Source organism: Equus caballus, chromosome X (genome assembly GCF_041296265.1).
Source record: "Equus caballus isolate H_3958 breed thoroughbred chromosome X, TB-T2T, whole genome shotgun sequence".
Lineage (NCBI taxonomy): Eukaryota > Metazoa > Chordata > Mammalia > Perissodactyla > Equidae > Equus > Equus caballus.
Window position 1 is genome coordinate 38457449 of NC_091715.1, and position 15805 is coordinate 38473253.

The 15805-nt window shown below is 44.1% G+C and overlaps 1 protein-coding gene across 1 annotated transcript; it reads right to left on the bottom strand.

Moving 5' to 3' along the window:
• Nucleotides 1–1744: 1744 nt before the first annotated feature.
• LOC138915118 (zinc finger protein 674-like) lies at nt 1745–13935 on the bottom strand. The gene is made up of 5 exons (XM_070258365.1): nt 13890–13935; nt 13298–13459; nt 12538–12645; nt 10650–10694; nt 1745–3591 (listed from the first exon to the last, which is right to left on the bottom strand). Exons 1-5 carry the CDS (start codon nt 13933–13935, stop codon nt 2837–2839), a joined length of 1116 nt encoding a protein of 371 aa, XP_070114466.1. The 3' UTR covers nt 1745–2836.
• Between the last annotated feature and the right edge of the window lie 1870 nt (nt 13936–15805).

Genomic DNA, 15805 nt, shown 5'->3' on the forward strand with positions numbered 1-15805 from the left:
AAAGCTGGCAGCCTTCTGTGTCACTCAATATATAGGCCAGAGAAGTATTTCTAGGTGTGGAATATGTTACCTCCAGATCCCAAAGAGACCCACAAGGTGCTGTATTTCTCTTTTGTGAAGTAAAACTTTGTATGGCTTAAACTCATTCTCCAGGATCTGGCTGATTTCTGCAAAGGCCAGAACGATGAATTAAACATAAATATCATAAGGACCACCACCCATTATCCCCTATATCCTTTAAGTCTTTAATGGTGGCACTAATCTCCATCATCCCCTAGGGCACAATATTATTTTCAATTTACCATCTTGGTTGGTGGGGGAGAGAGGAAGCAGACATTTCCATTTGGTTTTCCCCACTATGAAAGCTCTTAAAAACAGTCCAAGGGCCCAATGCATAGGTTAGTCCAACTGCTAAGTTTATGAATTCCAATTATACACTTGGAGACTGGGGAAATGACCACTGGGCAGGTCTGCAGGTGCAATGGGCCACTGTGAGTCAGATTTAAGCTAGGACTCCATTTGTTCCCTGGACCCAATAAGTCCCTACTCCCAACAGGAGGGCCAAGATGATGCTTTGAGTGCCTGGGTATTAATGTCGACTCAGAAAGTTATGTCCAATAGTCCTAAAAATATCTGGGTACTCCCCTTTCCCCAGTGTACAGTCACCCAAATAAATGGCCATAGGTTCCTTTGGGAAGGGACTAGGTAAGCATTATAATATATGCCTGCTACGATGTTGTAGGGTCCTTCCTCTGAGGGACATGGGAACCTCTCCAGACTGTTGGCTCCAAAACTGAAATCTGGCTCAGGTCTGGGATCTGAGCAAGGGTCGGTCACTTTTTAATGAAGCAATTTCCCTCGGACTCCTGCTCTTTGAATCTTGCCTTTTTCTGATTATAGTATTAAACAGCAGCCCTCCTGGCTGCCCATCAGTTTTACTCTGCTAAAGACCTTTCCCAGAGAGGGGGGAAAATGCAAACACCACAGACTGTGAGAGGCATTTGGGACGCAGTAGAAAGGTAAAGCACATATAACTGGAGCTATATAACCACAGTGAATTTTGAGAACTGGTGACAAGAAGTAGGAAGAAAAGAGGAAAAGAGAAAATGAGCATTCAATAGCAATCCCAAGGATCAGACTGAAAAGTGCTTTGCATTTGGTTTCTGAAGGTTTAGGTTTGAGGAGAGTTTATTACCTGTGGGACGTGACTCACCTGCTGCTATGCTTCTCATCTGTAAAATCTGGAAGCTTATAACTTCGGTTACAGGATTTGGTGAGGATGAAATGTAAAAGCGTGCATGAAGTTTTAATTTTCGTCAGAAAATCACTATACAAGTTAAAATCACAAGACATCTCTTCTCAAAGATGTACAATAGTTTCTTTCAACAGTGGTATCAGATAGACGACCACATGGAAAACACAGAGAATCTGTGTAGATTTGTCAAACTGGGATGATCTGTGCAGAATAGAAAGTAGCAGAATAGTGCCAATACTGAAAATAAGGCTGAATAGAAAAATGAGTGGGGAGAAAGAAAAACCAGTCAAGTATGCGAAAGGTATTTTAAATAATCCTTATTGGTTGTACCTGGAAATTTGAGACTATAACCAGAGAAATTAAAAAATGAATAATCCCAAAGTCCAAATATAACCACTATTAATAGTAAGGTGTATTCTCTTCCTAGCTTTTTTTCTGTGTCTCTCTATACATGAAGATAAACATATATTCATAAAATAGACATAAACATAATCATCATATGTTTTTACTAATCAAAAATTTGCTTATATTCCCACAACCCAGAGATACTGAAATCATAATGGTGCATATCCTTGTTATACATATCATTTTACAACACAGATCATAAAGTACAGTTTATATCTTCCACACTTTCCAAATCCTTAAACAAAATAATGGATACATAATTAATGGCAGCATATTATAGCAATTTAACTATTGATAGATCTACAATCATCTATCATTGGATATTCAAGATGCTTCTAATTTTTATTTCAATTAATACTGTTCTTACAGGATATTTCCTGGAAATCCTTAACCTCCTATTGTCCCACCATAATATAATTACTTCTTATGAACAGAATATAATAAATTGTGACCACTGTTCTAAGAAATATCCCAGAAGGATACAATCTTTCTCCATAAGACATTTGCACATTTATAATGATAGAACACATGTGTCAGGTCCCCTGCTTGGGTTCCTTTTGTGTGAGGATCCTGCGGGCACATCCTCTCTCAGACTAATCTATTTAGGGTCTATCTATTTACAGATTAATCTGGGAGTTTTGCCTAGCAAGGGTTAATATGTTTTTTCCTCTCTCCTCCTGATTATTCAATGTATTTATACTTCAAAACTTTATTCTGGAGTGAATATGTATATAATTTAAAATTGAGTGCTTGATTGTAACCTCTATGATCTTTTCTATAAAATGTATGACGACATCTAGAACTTCATTTTCCTCACAATATAATTTCTAGGAAATTGGGGTTCTCCAACTCATTAAATTGATAGTGTCTCCTGAACATAAGAGCTCTAATATAAAATGACATTTAACTTCTTTCCAAAGGCTTTCCAACTTTCACTATATTCATGGTTTTGACCCTTCATAAATTCTTTGATGTACAATGTATTAAAACTCCTGGGTGAAGAATTTATCACATTTATTGTATGCTTTATCATAACTTTGAGTTTTCTTAAATCTAATAAAGGCTGAGTGCTTTCTGATGTTCATTAGATTTACACGGTTACTCAATGAGTTCTTTGCTGCATAGTATAACGATATATAATTTATGGATAAAGTTATCCCACTTGAAAGTTTATTGTTAGGTTTGATCTCCTGAATGACTTCTCTGATGTTTAACGAGAGCTGTCTTCCCACTGAAGGCTTTGCCACATTCTCTGCATTCATAGGGTTTCTCTCCTGTACGAGTTTGCTGATGTTTGATCAGAGTTGACTCCTGGATAAAGGTTTTCCCGCATTCACTGCATTCATAGGGCTTCTCCCCTGTATGAGTTCTCTGGTGTGCAATGAGGGTTGACTTCTGACTGAAGGCTTTTGCACATTCACAGCATTCATAAGGTTTCTCTCCTGTGTGAGTTCTCTGATGTACAACGAGGTTAGCTTTCTGGATAAACACTTTTCCACATTCAGAACATTCATAGAGTTTCTCCCCAGTTTGAATTCTCCGACTTTTATTAAGGCTTTGCTTATGGTGGAGGGCTTTTCCACGTTGATTAGGCTCAAAGAAGGTCTCTCCAGGCTGAGCTTTATCAAGATTAGAATGGAAGCATAATTTCCAATAGGCCTTACATTCATCATCTTTCTTTCTTACGTAGCTTCTGTTTTGACTAAGAAAGTTTAAATTATGTTTTGAACTCCTTCCCCATGAATAATATTTAGGGAGTCTTTGTCTTATAGAAACAAAGTCTGGGCTCGGATAAATGATTTTTCTGCATGTTCTAAATTCTTGGCCATGTTCATCCTTCACTGTTTCCTTGTGTATGAATGCAGTTTGCCACAGAGGCTTGTCTTGGCTTTCCTTGTGGTTATGTATCTGGTCATCAACTTGCCAGAATTCTAGGGGAAAAAAGGCAATGAATCATCAACCTTGTAAATATTTCTCCTATGATGTTATGGGACAAAATTAATTCACAAATGCCCTGCTGTGAACCCCTATCAATAGGACTTGAGCTGATGTGGATGGACTATCTCCAGGCCCCCTAACCCGAGTGCAAATACAAAGACACGGTGCCCCGTATTTAACAAAAATAACTTAATACAGTCAAGCTGAAGAAACTTATTATGTGACAAAGGAAATTCATTATGTGACAAAATGAAAAGGAGGTTTAAAGTGAGGAGTGAATAGAAATTGAAGCTGTGTGGCTTTGCTGTTAGGGGATTAAGGCTCTGATGCATGAGTGTGGAGTGGATTCCAGGCCACAGAGCAGAAATGGGCAGAGAACTAGAACTGAGCTACCTGCTTAAAGCTGGAAGTCACAAAGGACATTCCTGCTTTTACAATAGGAACTAGAAAGATGTCACCCACTGGGTAATGAAAACAGTAAGAAGAATCAGGAGTTACTTACAAGAAATCAGAACTCTAGTCATGTACCACATGTAGGAAGATAACTGGAAAATCCCAAATCATGTGCATTCCAAATGGACATCTGAAGTATAATACAAATCCTAGTAGTTGAGAAATTCACCTAACAATTGGTCCTGCATCAGTGGAACCACTGGGCCCCAGCAGTGGGGCTATCCAAACAGTTGAGTGATGTTTTCACAGCTCAGAGTACACAGAATTTCCGTGGAAAAGAACTCTCACTGAAAAGGAGTTCACAGTAAAAAATTACAAACCTCAAAAGGAAATGAGTTGGAAATTTATGTCCACAGAAAAACCTGCATGTGGATGTTTACAGCAACTTTCTTCATAATGTACCACAACTGGAAGCAGCCTAGATGCCCTTCAATAGGTGAATGGATAAAGTACATTTGTACAAGGAATTATTCAGCAATAAAAGGAAATGAGCTCTTAAGCTACAAAAAGACACAGAGGAACCCTAAATGCATACTGCTAATTGAAAGAAGCTAGTCTGAAAAGGGTACATACTGTATGATTCCAACTATATGACATTCTGGGAAAGGTAAAACTACACGGACAGTGAAAAGACAGCGGTTGCCAGGAGGGAGGGGGGCAGGATGAATAAGTGAAGCACAGGATTTTTAGGGCAATGAAACTATTCTGTATGATATGGTAATGGGGGATTTTTATGCATTTGTCAAAACCCATAGAACTGTACAATACAAAGAGTGAACCTTAACGTAAACTACTGACTTTAGTTAATAATAATGTATTAATTATAATAAATGTACCTACACTAATGCAAGATGTTAATAATAGGGGAAACTGTGAGGGGTGGAGAGGAGTATAAAGAAACTCTCTGTACCAGATTGTCTATTATTCTGTAAATCTAAAACTATACTAAAAAACAGTCTATTAGGCCCAGTGGTGCAGTGGTTAAGTTTGCGTGCTCTGCTTTGGTGGCCTGGGCGCGGACCTATGTACTACTAATCACGCCATGCTGTGGCAGGTGTCCCACATATAAAATAGAGGAAGATGGGCATGGATGTTAGCTCAGGGCCAATCTTCCTCAGGAAAAGAAAAAGAAGAGGATTGGCAGCAGATGTTAGCTCAGAGCTAATCTTCCTCAAAAATAAATAAAGAAATAATGAAATCTATTAATAAAAAAAAAGTAAAGAGATGGTGAAATACCATGAAAACACAAACCAAAAGAAAGCTGGAGTAACTACATTAGTTTTGGACAAGGACTTCAGAACAAGAAAGATTTTCCAGGACAAACTGGGACATTACAAAATGATAAAGCAGTCAATTCTTCAAGAAGATGTAAGAGTCCAAAAAGCATATGTCCCTAATAACAGCACTTCAAAATACATGAAACAAAAATGGATAAGTCTGAAAGAGAAATAGACAAATGCACACTTATAGTCAGAGACCTCAACACTCTTCTCAATAACTGATAGAACAAGTACACAGAAAAACAGTAAAGATATAGAAAGCCCGAACACACTATCAACCAACTTCATCTAAGTGACATTCATAGAACACTGCATCCAACAACAGCAGAATACAGATTCTTCTTTTGGAGAGGGGAGAGCAGGTAGATTGGCCCTGAGCTAACATCCATTGCCAATCTTCCTTTTTGCTTGAGGCAGATTGTCTGCTGAGCTAACATCTCTGCCAATCTTCCTCTATTTTATGTGGGATGCCACCACAGCGTGGCTTGATGAGCAGTATTAGCCCAAACTACCCCACCCACGCCCCATCACCATGTGATAGCTGAGGGGTGCGGGAACAAGACCACACTGCTGAGTGCAGGGAACATCTGGCTGAGAAGCCCAAAGCTGCTCCATAGACCAGCATCTCTTGTCACAGGCCCCTGGGCACCTCTTCCAGGGGCCTGGCAAAGGACATGCCCAGTTATAAAAGTTACACAGAACTCAGGAACCCAAGTGTGTGGCTTCCCACTAGCTATGCACAGTTATTCACAGTGCTGCCAGTTCAGAAGCAGTTTGCCACTCTGGAGTCATTTTTACCATAAGTAAGAACGCCTGGTAACACAGCCTCATTCCACATTATCAGGTTTCCAGTGACACAAGGCTAAAACCAGGTTAACTCAAGGTCTTATTTCCCTAAGGAGCAGAAGGGTTTTATCAACACTAACTCAGTCTTATACTTCAATGATGGCAAAAGTTAAAAACCACTAACAGATCCTACACATACAGGGTCAGAATTCAGTTCATAATCAAAGGATCTCAAATCATGGCCGAAAAGGCCATTAGGAAAATCCGGCTAGGAATTTCTGTGGGGAAAAGACACACCATAAAACTGGATTCGCTATCTCACTCCAAAGTCCAAAATAAATTACAGATGAGTTAGAGATTTAAATGTGTGCAAGATAACCATAAAACTAATAGATGAGTTAAACGTTTCTACAATTTTAGAGTGGCGAAAGTCTTTCTGAGCCATCCCCAAATTCAGAAGACATACAGCCAAACTGATAAACGTGACTACCTAGACATTAGGAATTTCTAAAGTAGCAAAAAGAAAGTTTAAAAATTCTCAAACATTAATATCAAGGTGGTAAAAATACTTGTAAGATACATAACAATGATCTAATTTCCTTCATGCACTAAAATTCTAACACATCATTAAGAAAAAGACCACAAGCTAATACATGTACCTGAGGGAATGTGAAGTAAATTTCAAATAGGATACCATTTATCAACCTTCAGATTCTTCTTTTCCTGGAGATGCGTCTGACTTACAACATCGGATGAGTTTAAGGTGTACAGCATGTCGACTTGATACATTTATATACTGCAGGATGATGGCCCTGTGGCGTTAGCTAACACCTCCACCACGTCACATTATTATCATTTATTCTTTCGTGGTGAGGACAATTAAGATCTCGTCTCTTAGGACTTTGAGGTTTATAATACAGCACTGTTGACTGTAATCACTATGCTGTGCATTAGATCGCCAGGACTTATTTATACCCTTCAGGTTCTTAAACATTAAGAAGGTTGATAAGACCCAGTGCAGTCAAGCGTGGCGAAAAACACCAAAGAAGTTATAAACTTTACTGCCTCCAGGGGGTGGGGGAGCAACTGGTTAAAGCACATCAAAATGCACACTGCAAATACCCTATCACACGGCACTGCCCTCTCTGGATTTCCCCCTAGGCTTCCAATAAGTCAGTAGCAAACACAACTCAATAGAATGGACAAAAATCCACAGCAACAGAAATATAAGTGGCTACTAAACATAGAAAGAGATGATAAACCTCACTAAAGTTCAAATACATGCTAATTAAACAGTAAGATGTTGACTTGTACCTGTAAGACTGGTAAATATTCACAAGACAGAGAGCCACTGTTCACGAGGGTACTGGAACATGAGTATTCTCATCGAAGGCTGGCTGACAGGTAATTTGGCAGGTCCTACTAAGTTTTTTCCTCCTATTTTCACCAGTAGTTGCATTTACAGGACTCTATGCTACTGAACCATTTATAAGCCCATAAAGATGTTCAAGGCAGCAGGATTTGTATCAGCAAAAAGGAAGGGGAGAGATGGCCCTGAATGTCCTGTGCTCCTGGGAATCCAGTAATGGTGGAATGACAGCTACATTACCAGGCAACACTGCTTATGATAAAAATGACCCCTGATTATAAACAAACTGCCTCTGGCCTGGGAGGATGACAGAGTGGTTACATGCAGCATTCCGGCTATACTCGCTGTACTCTAGAACAGCCATTATAAAAACTGGCCGACATGAAAGGATGTCTGGTATACTTTTGTTAAAGGAAAAAAAGCCAAATTTCGGAATATGTATATTAGGGGTACATTTTCATGAAAAGCAATCCATGCAAAGTTTTGGGTTTTTTGTATACACACACACAACACACACACACCTGGAAGGCAAACAGTAGAAGGGCTGAGACTGGTTTCATTTGTCAGAAAGCCACAGAAAAGGAGGACCAAACACGAGCCCTGTTTTCTGGTCTTGAAAACTAGGGAGGGTACCCATCTTTTCATACGGCATCCCCCTTTTCTCTTAAACATTGCCTGTCCTATCGGCTGACTGCTTTTCTAGCACAGTTTAGGTCTTTTTTGTACCATCGGTTGCATTGTCTGTCTATAAATCCTCTGTGTGTCATACGTACCACATGTATTTTCTCAAACGTCTTTTGACCGTACAGATTTTAACATCCTAATGCAATCTAATCTGACAACCTTGCTCTTCATGGTTTCTGGGTTTGGCATCTTCATTAAAAATATTTCTTGCACTGAGCAAGGTTATATAAATAGCCTCTGAAACTTTCCTCTAATCTCTCGAATAAAAATTTAGTTCTTTAATCAGTCTGGAATTTTACTTTTATATGCAGAAGAGTCGAGCTTTGTTTCCATCTAGACGGAGAGACAACTGTGCCACCATCATTCATTAACCACTGTTTTTCCACATAATTAAAATGACATTTTTATAATCTTGACTTGCAGAAGACGTTTTAAGCAATACATGAAATCTAGAAGCCACTAAAGATTGTGAAATTAGACCACGTTTAAAAAATTTAAGTGTCTATTCCCCAAGATATATAATCCAAGCCAAAACAAATGACAAATCATGAAAAAATATTTACAACATATATGACAGAGGTCTGATTTACTTATTATGTTAGCATAAAGAGCTGGCAATCAGCAATCAAAGTAATTCCACACCCAAGAGAAAAAACGAGCAAATGACTCGAATAAACATCTGAAAGGAAAAGGCACAAATGGTGTTTAAAATATGAAAAGACGCTCAAGTCAAAAATGCAAATTAAAATGCACCACTCTTTTCTCTCCTCACCATGTTTGCGAGAATCACTGTGATTGCCTGTTCATGGGAAAAGGCATCCTATGGTGGCTAGGAGTGCACAGAACACACTATCTGGGGGGCAATTTGACGATCTTGAATCATAGTTCAAGATTCTTGTAGTCACGGACCCAGAAAGCTCCCTTCTAGAAAGATGTACTCACATGCAGACAACTGGAGTGTACACGGATATTCACTGCTACGTTGCTTACAGTAGCCAAAGACTAGAAATAGCCCGAATGTACCTCACTAGGAGAAAGGTAAATAACAAATGGTATTTCCATCCAGTAGAACATCGAGTGGCCATTTTTGTAAACGGGGTAGACCGCTGGTTTAAACCTTGGGTCATTTTGTCCCCCAGGAGACATTTGGCAATGTGGGGAGACACACTGGTTGCCAAAACCGGAGGAGGGAGTACGACCAGCATCCAGTCAATAGAGGCCAGGGGACGCTGCCATACATGCTGCAATGCACAGGACAGTCCCAGACAACAAAGAATAATTTGGCCCAAAACGGCAATAGTGCCACACTTCAGAATCCCTGGGACAGACTCTGTACAAGTGCACTGGAAGCATCATTAAGGACTAGAATGTTCTCCAATTTGTAAAAAATAAAAAAAGAGAGGGAGAAAAAGAAAAGTGATTCCTCTGTCTAGGCAGAACGACACGCACACGTGATCTCTGGAAGAACGCATGCACCAGTAAAGGAGGAGACGGCGGACTGGGGACAGAATTGTTCTCCACCCTCTGTGGAGCAGAGCTCTCATTTGAAAGTTTTACCTTGTGCATGCATTACTTTACAAATGCTTGGTTCAATTCATTAATGTTCTGTTCAGGATATTTTTTCAATTTTGGCATCCATATTCTTAAGTGAAACTGGTTTATAATTTTCCTTTTTGTAGTATCTCCATCAAATTTAAAGTTAAGTGGCTTTATAAAATTAATTGGGTGCTTTCTCATCTCTCAACAGCCTGGAAAATTGGAACATAGAAATTATCTGGTCTTTAAAAATCAGGAAGAGGAGTAATTTTGAAGGATGTGGAAGGACACATTTAAGGTTTGAGCACCTGTTAGTTAAAAATCCGATTTCCATGTATAACCTCCATAATACTTGTAGTACTGAGCAAACAGACACACAGAAAGTTGCTCGTGAGGCACTGTTTATAATACTAAAAACATTCAAATCAAAAATATCCAAGGATAGAGAAATGGTTAAATGATACAGCCAGACCACACAACAGGAACTGATCATCTTTGTATACTGACGAGGAACAACATCCAGAAGATAAACGTGCGGGAGCAGCAAGATGGGTAGGGGAGTATGACGGCATTCGTGCAAAAATGCACACAGCTTCACATGTGCGTCTGTTTTCGGCTTATTAAACGGATGTACATGCTCACAACGCTGTCACCAAACTGTTAACAGTGGGCATCCCTGAGGAAGAACTTGGGAGTGCGGGAGAAGAAATGGGGATGTTTGGGCTACTATTTTTATATGCATATTAAAACATTAAGCATGGATTTACTTTATTTTAAACCTAATAAAAAGAAGAAAGTGAACTGGAAGGACGCTAAGTGTATGTATTTAAACAATCTTCTCTGAGATGGAAAAGAAGACACAGATTTTTCAAGGTTACAATACAGATTCCCAAAAGCTGCCTCCAGTTCACTGGAGACAAAGAAGGGGTAATCAGGAACTCACCTGGGCGTTGGCCATCCTGTTCCGCCCCGGACAAAGGATGGAGATCTACAAAGGCAGGATTAGAGGGTCGAGATCAGTGCACACAGCCCTGAGACCATCATCGCCAGCCCAGTAAGAATCTTCCTTGAACCGTCAGAATGACCTGCAAACACGGCCTCGTAGCTCTAGCCTGTCCCCGTGGGACATGGCTAAGATCATGTGGCTTTTGCACACAGAATCTTTTTTCTCTTCCTGGACGGATGTATGGCTTGTGTTTAAAGACATCTACCCAGAAGCCATTAACAACCTGACACCTCCTTTCTCTCAAGAATTCTATTCCTGGAAATGCACCCTAAGTAAGCAATCATCACAAATGAGCACAAAGCCGCAAGGATATTAACTTGTTTGCAGCATCCAGAAACTTGGAAGCAACTCAACCTCCAGCAGAGGGGACTCAGTTAAAAAATAAGACACACACAACGGGACACCTCGTGGGCTTTAAAAATGCTATGGAATCTTGTTTGCATTTCTCAACATGTTTAAAAGCAGGTTCCAAAAAAGCAAGTGCAGCACGATGCCACTTGTTCAGCAGTGTGTCCGAACTGAGGAAGAGAGTCTAGAAGAGCATCTGTTTCACTGCAGACACTGCTTACCTCTGAGTGGTGATTTCACCTGTCCTCTGCTGGGTACTTGCATTTTCTCATTTGTGACAGTGAATACTAATTACTAGTAAAATGAATATTAAAAATGATTACAAATCACCTATGCTCACGCTGAGCCCTAGAGGTGTAGGACCCTGGACAAAGTGTGGAGGACAGGGACACCTTGCTGTGGTTTGCAGGAGAGAGAGAAAACAGGGCTGAGAGCCCTGGGGGGAGGAGAGGGCGGAGGAGGAGGTGAAGAGCCAGCACTGGTCAGTTCCACAGGGAGCTGGAAACCACTGACCTTGCCCCCTGCCCCCTCTGCCCCTTGCAGGCCCACCACCACCCTGTTCCCACCCCCGCACTTCCTCCTTTCCCATGATTTCCATTTGACTGTCCTGCTCCTCCCTGCTTGGAAGTTTGAAAGGAAAGTGTCACTAAAGAGCTTTTGGGCAGAGTAACCGCGGCCACTGGAGCAACCCCTGCAGCAGCATCAGGACAAAGGCATTCAGCGCCTCGTAGCTTTACAAGTCACATTCTCAGGCCCAGTTACACTGGCATCAAAATGAGGCGGCAGACCTGGATGATCACATGCCTGCAGACTACTCTGAAATTGCACAAACCAAAAGAAAAACAGAAAGTAAACTTACAGAAAAGAACCTTTTCTGCACTTTAGTCAAGATGGAGGGAGAGTCAACATTTCCGCTAGAGGAGGGTGAGATGTTCCTAGTACAGGACTGACTCAAATGCAGAAACGGGCAAGGGCAAAAGAGGGCAGCAGGATGGTGTGGGCACAGCAGTGTCAGGACAGAAGTCCTGTGAGGCTGGCAGCGATCCTTCCCCGCCTCATCCCGCCCCCCCCCCCCTTGCAGGCACTACAGCAGGGCACCTGCCCTCAGGGCAGCGTCCCTCCATCCAGCTGCGCCCTTCAGCTCTGTCTCCTGCAACAGGGGTCCGACCGCTCACCATCACACCACCCTTGATGGTGCTGGAAGTTGAGCCAGCATGGCCGCCTTGCTCTCTGTCTGCTGGCCGGAGGGACAGAGGCCACTGCACGGCCAGCTCTTCTACCACCTCGTTCCTGTGAGCCTCCTGCCTCTGCCCTGAGCCTCTGCGTCTGGGCTCTAGGCTGAGGCTTCTCCTCCAACTCCCCTCAGAGGAGCTCTCTTGCTCCTCAGGAGCCAGGACCAAAGCATTCAGAGCCAAGGGCCTCTCAGCTGGGACCCTCACTTCAGCACCAGAGGTCTCCCTCAGGCCGGGGAACTCACCTCCTCCTGAGGCCTCACAACTGCTCTTCCGGAGACTGACAATCGGAGCCCAGGGCACATAAGCTGGAGAGTGAAGGCGCGCACTGGTCTCAGCTACGCAGCCCGACCCTGGAAAGACAATGACCACATAAGAGATGCAATCAGCAACCCCGATGATGCAGGGAAGTTGAGGAAAACCCAAATGTTTTCCTGGACACGAGGAGGCGCAGTGCCTCGTCCTCGTTTTAGGAGTTAACATTTATCGAGAGCTCAACTATCGCCGGACGAGGAGCTAGGCACTGTCTGACTTCCTCAGAGCCCGGGCTCTGGAACCAACTGCCTGCCTCCTCTGGGCCTTTATTCACTCGATAAAGAGGTGAGCGCCTACTGTGTGCCTGTTCCACTGCTCTACGTGTTGCAGAGACCTCAGTGAACAAAGTGTAGGAGCTCCCCGATCTTGCGGAGCAAGATTCTAGCTGGGGAGACAGTCAGTAACAAACATGATAAAGAAATCACAGGGTGCGTTCGAAAGGGATCAGTGCCAGGAGGAAAAAAGCACAAAGAAAAAGGATGCCCCGCTTTCCTAGCTGTGCGCCTTTGGACAGGTTCCGAGCCTTTCCCCTCTTGCTTTCTCTCTCTAAAATGAAGAGACGCGTAGCACCTCCCTCACAGGGCTACTGTGGACATTAGTGTGCAACCCAACGGGGCCTCGTATTTACTAGGCACTCAGTAAGCACTCGCTGCATGAATCAATGAATGAATCAATGAATCACTCGCTGACCTCCACGGTCCTGCCACTCCACCCTCGGGGGCGCGAGCCCGTTACCCCTGGCCCCTCCGACCCCCGCATCGCGCGTATCGCCAACCCCGCCTCCCTCACAGCGACACCAGCAGTCCGACGTCCCTGGGCGGATAACAACAGGCAGCGTGAACTCGCGCCGCCCTCGGGGTCAGCAGAGCACTTCCGCTCCCCGGCACCCGGGGGGCCCGAGGTCGGGGCGCGGCGCAGGCGCAGCAGCCGTTAGGTGGGGGCGGGGATGGGAGTCGAGGCCGCCGCTGCCAATGGCGAACACGGCGCCTGGCCGGCACGATGATTCTGACGTGCTTCCCTTTGAGGCGAGATGAGAACGCCAGGAACGTGCGACCGTTTTCCGGGACGAGTCGCACGAAAGTCTGAGGGCGCCGAAAGGCGAGTGGGCTCCTCGCGGCCGGTCGCAGGGTCCTGCTCCCCGCCGCCTCCGAGGCTGGAGCGCCCTCTCCCCGGTCGTCCTGCGCGGCCGGCCCTGTCGTCGCTGCGCAGCCTTGGGGCTTCGCGCCCCTCCGTCCCCCAGGCCACACTTTCCGCTTCTTTTAGATCCCCAGAGTGAGAAAACGCCGGTGGCCGTGCTGCCGGCAACAGCCGCACTTGGGCGCGGCCATTTTGGGGCGGGGCCTCCCCATCCCACCAGGGTTCTGGTCTCAGGCGCAGGGGTCAAAGGGCAGGGGTCAGGCTCCCTCGGGGAATTGTCCTGGGAGGTGAGCTGGAGGGTCAGCGCCCTGCACATATGAGAAAGAAACCCTCTTGACGCCTGTTCTCCTGAAATGAATCGAAGATCTCCAGTTTCTGGGACCCTGGGGTCCTGGGAGAATCTGGTTTTTGCTCTTTTGCAAACAGAGCGTCAAGTAGCAGAGAGCCGTTCTCTCTGATGATGCCAGCCAGTGGCAACATGGCCTGCTATAAAGGCCTGTAGTGCCTTTGAGGACATTTCTGTTTCCTGTCAGAGTCTGGGGGAAAGAGGCCAAGTTTGTGCGCTGTGTGTCTTGTACCTGTCAGGTAACCAAGCCGAGCTGCTTGGGTGGGTCCTGGAGGGGTCTCAGCTCAGATACACCCCGTTCCTTCTCTGCTAGAGCCAGCACACGCCAGGCACTGCTGAGAGAAGCGTGTGACACAAACTCATGGAATCCGCCGTGCATTTATTTAATCTTCCATCTGCTCGTGCTGCTTTCTCCCTCTCTCCCTTTCCTCTCTAGGAGTTAACTAACATTCCCGGGTGGTTCGGATGAATCATAGCCCGAATCTAGAACCAGCGTTCTCCTAGGTAGTGGCTCTGTCCAAGCCTGTGTGGAAGTCCCAGGAGAAGAGTCTGCTTGCTGTCAGGCGTGTGAGCAGGGAATTGTCCCCGTCTGTGAATTCTTGGTGCATTTGTAAATGATGGCCAGGTTTAGAGATACTTATGTATTATTTCTAGAGGAGAGGTGACGTGATAACCTTCTTTTCAGGCATCACTATCACGAGGCAGGAAAAGTTAACAGAGTCAGTATGACAGTGTCCTGAGGACAGTGGAGAAACCCCCAGCTGCAGAAAGACCTGGTCTTTGCCCTGGTCAGACTCTTCCCATATCGCGCTTCTACAGGGACAAGTGCTTACACGGAAAGAGAAGGGACTGATGCTTCAGATGGGGCCTGCTGGAGGAAGCACTGTTATTGCTCATGCAATGCCAGCATTTCCTGGTAGTGACTTTGGTACCTGGGAACCAAGAAGCACGCTGAGGTGTTCCTGCAGCCCATGCTCTGCCCAAGTTGTTGAGATCTACTGATCAATAGAAGAGAAGTTTTGGATTTACCACTTACTGGCCCCTTGGGCCTCAGTCCCCTCTTCTGTGTCATAGCTGAGGACCACCTGTCCAAACGGCTGCCGTGATTATTCAAGAGAACATCTCTAGAGCCCCAAGCCCAGGACTTCCCCACAGCAGACACCTGTTAAGTGGTGGCAGTTTCCATTGTCCTCTTCCACACACTAGGAAACATGCTGCACCTTCCCGTACTATGGGCTTCCCCTTTGCCATCTCCTTGCGCAATTGTGCCTGTGCCTGACACCTGCCTTGCCCAGAATCACCACCCATATCCTACTGAAAACATTTTTTAGGTGGCAATTAGGCTTCTAATTAAGTTAAAATTCATTATAAAGTATTAAGTCAGCAGGCCTGGGTTACTCAAGTCCTTACCTTCCAAAGAAATGTCTTTGTCAGGAGGACTAGTCTTTGTCTGGCTCTTGGGAGACTGCCACTATGCCCCTGGCATATTTTGCCTAATACGAGTGTTTTTGTATTCCAGGTATCATTGTTCCAGTTTGACCCGATAGTTTATGCTAACAGTGTGACTTATGGTGAACTTGCATTTTTGTAAGCCTGAGGACCTTGGCCAAGCTATATTAGTTTGCTGAAGTCAGTCACATGGACGCTGAATGCCGGCATGACCTCCAATAAAAAACCTAGCCTCCAAGGCTTGGGTGAGCTTCCCCAGGTGGCAA

Coding starts and splice junctions, on each gene's coding strand:
- LOC138915118 (XM_070258365.1), bottom strand. CDS start 13,935: ATGGCCGCGCCCAAGTGCGGCTGTTGCCGGCAGCACGGCCACCGGC. Junction 13,460..13,889: donor CCGGCAGCACGGCCACCGGC/GTTTTCTCACTC, acceptor GCTGACCCCGAG/GGCGGCGCGAGTTCACGCTG. Junction 10,695..12,537: donor TTGTGAGGCCTCAGGAGGAG/GTGAGTTCCCCG, acceptor CTGCCTTTGTAG/ATCTCCATCCTTTGTCCGGG.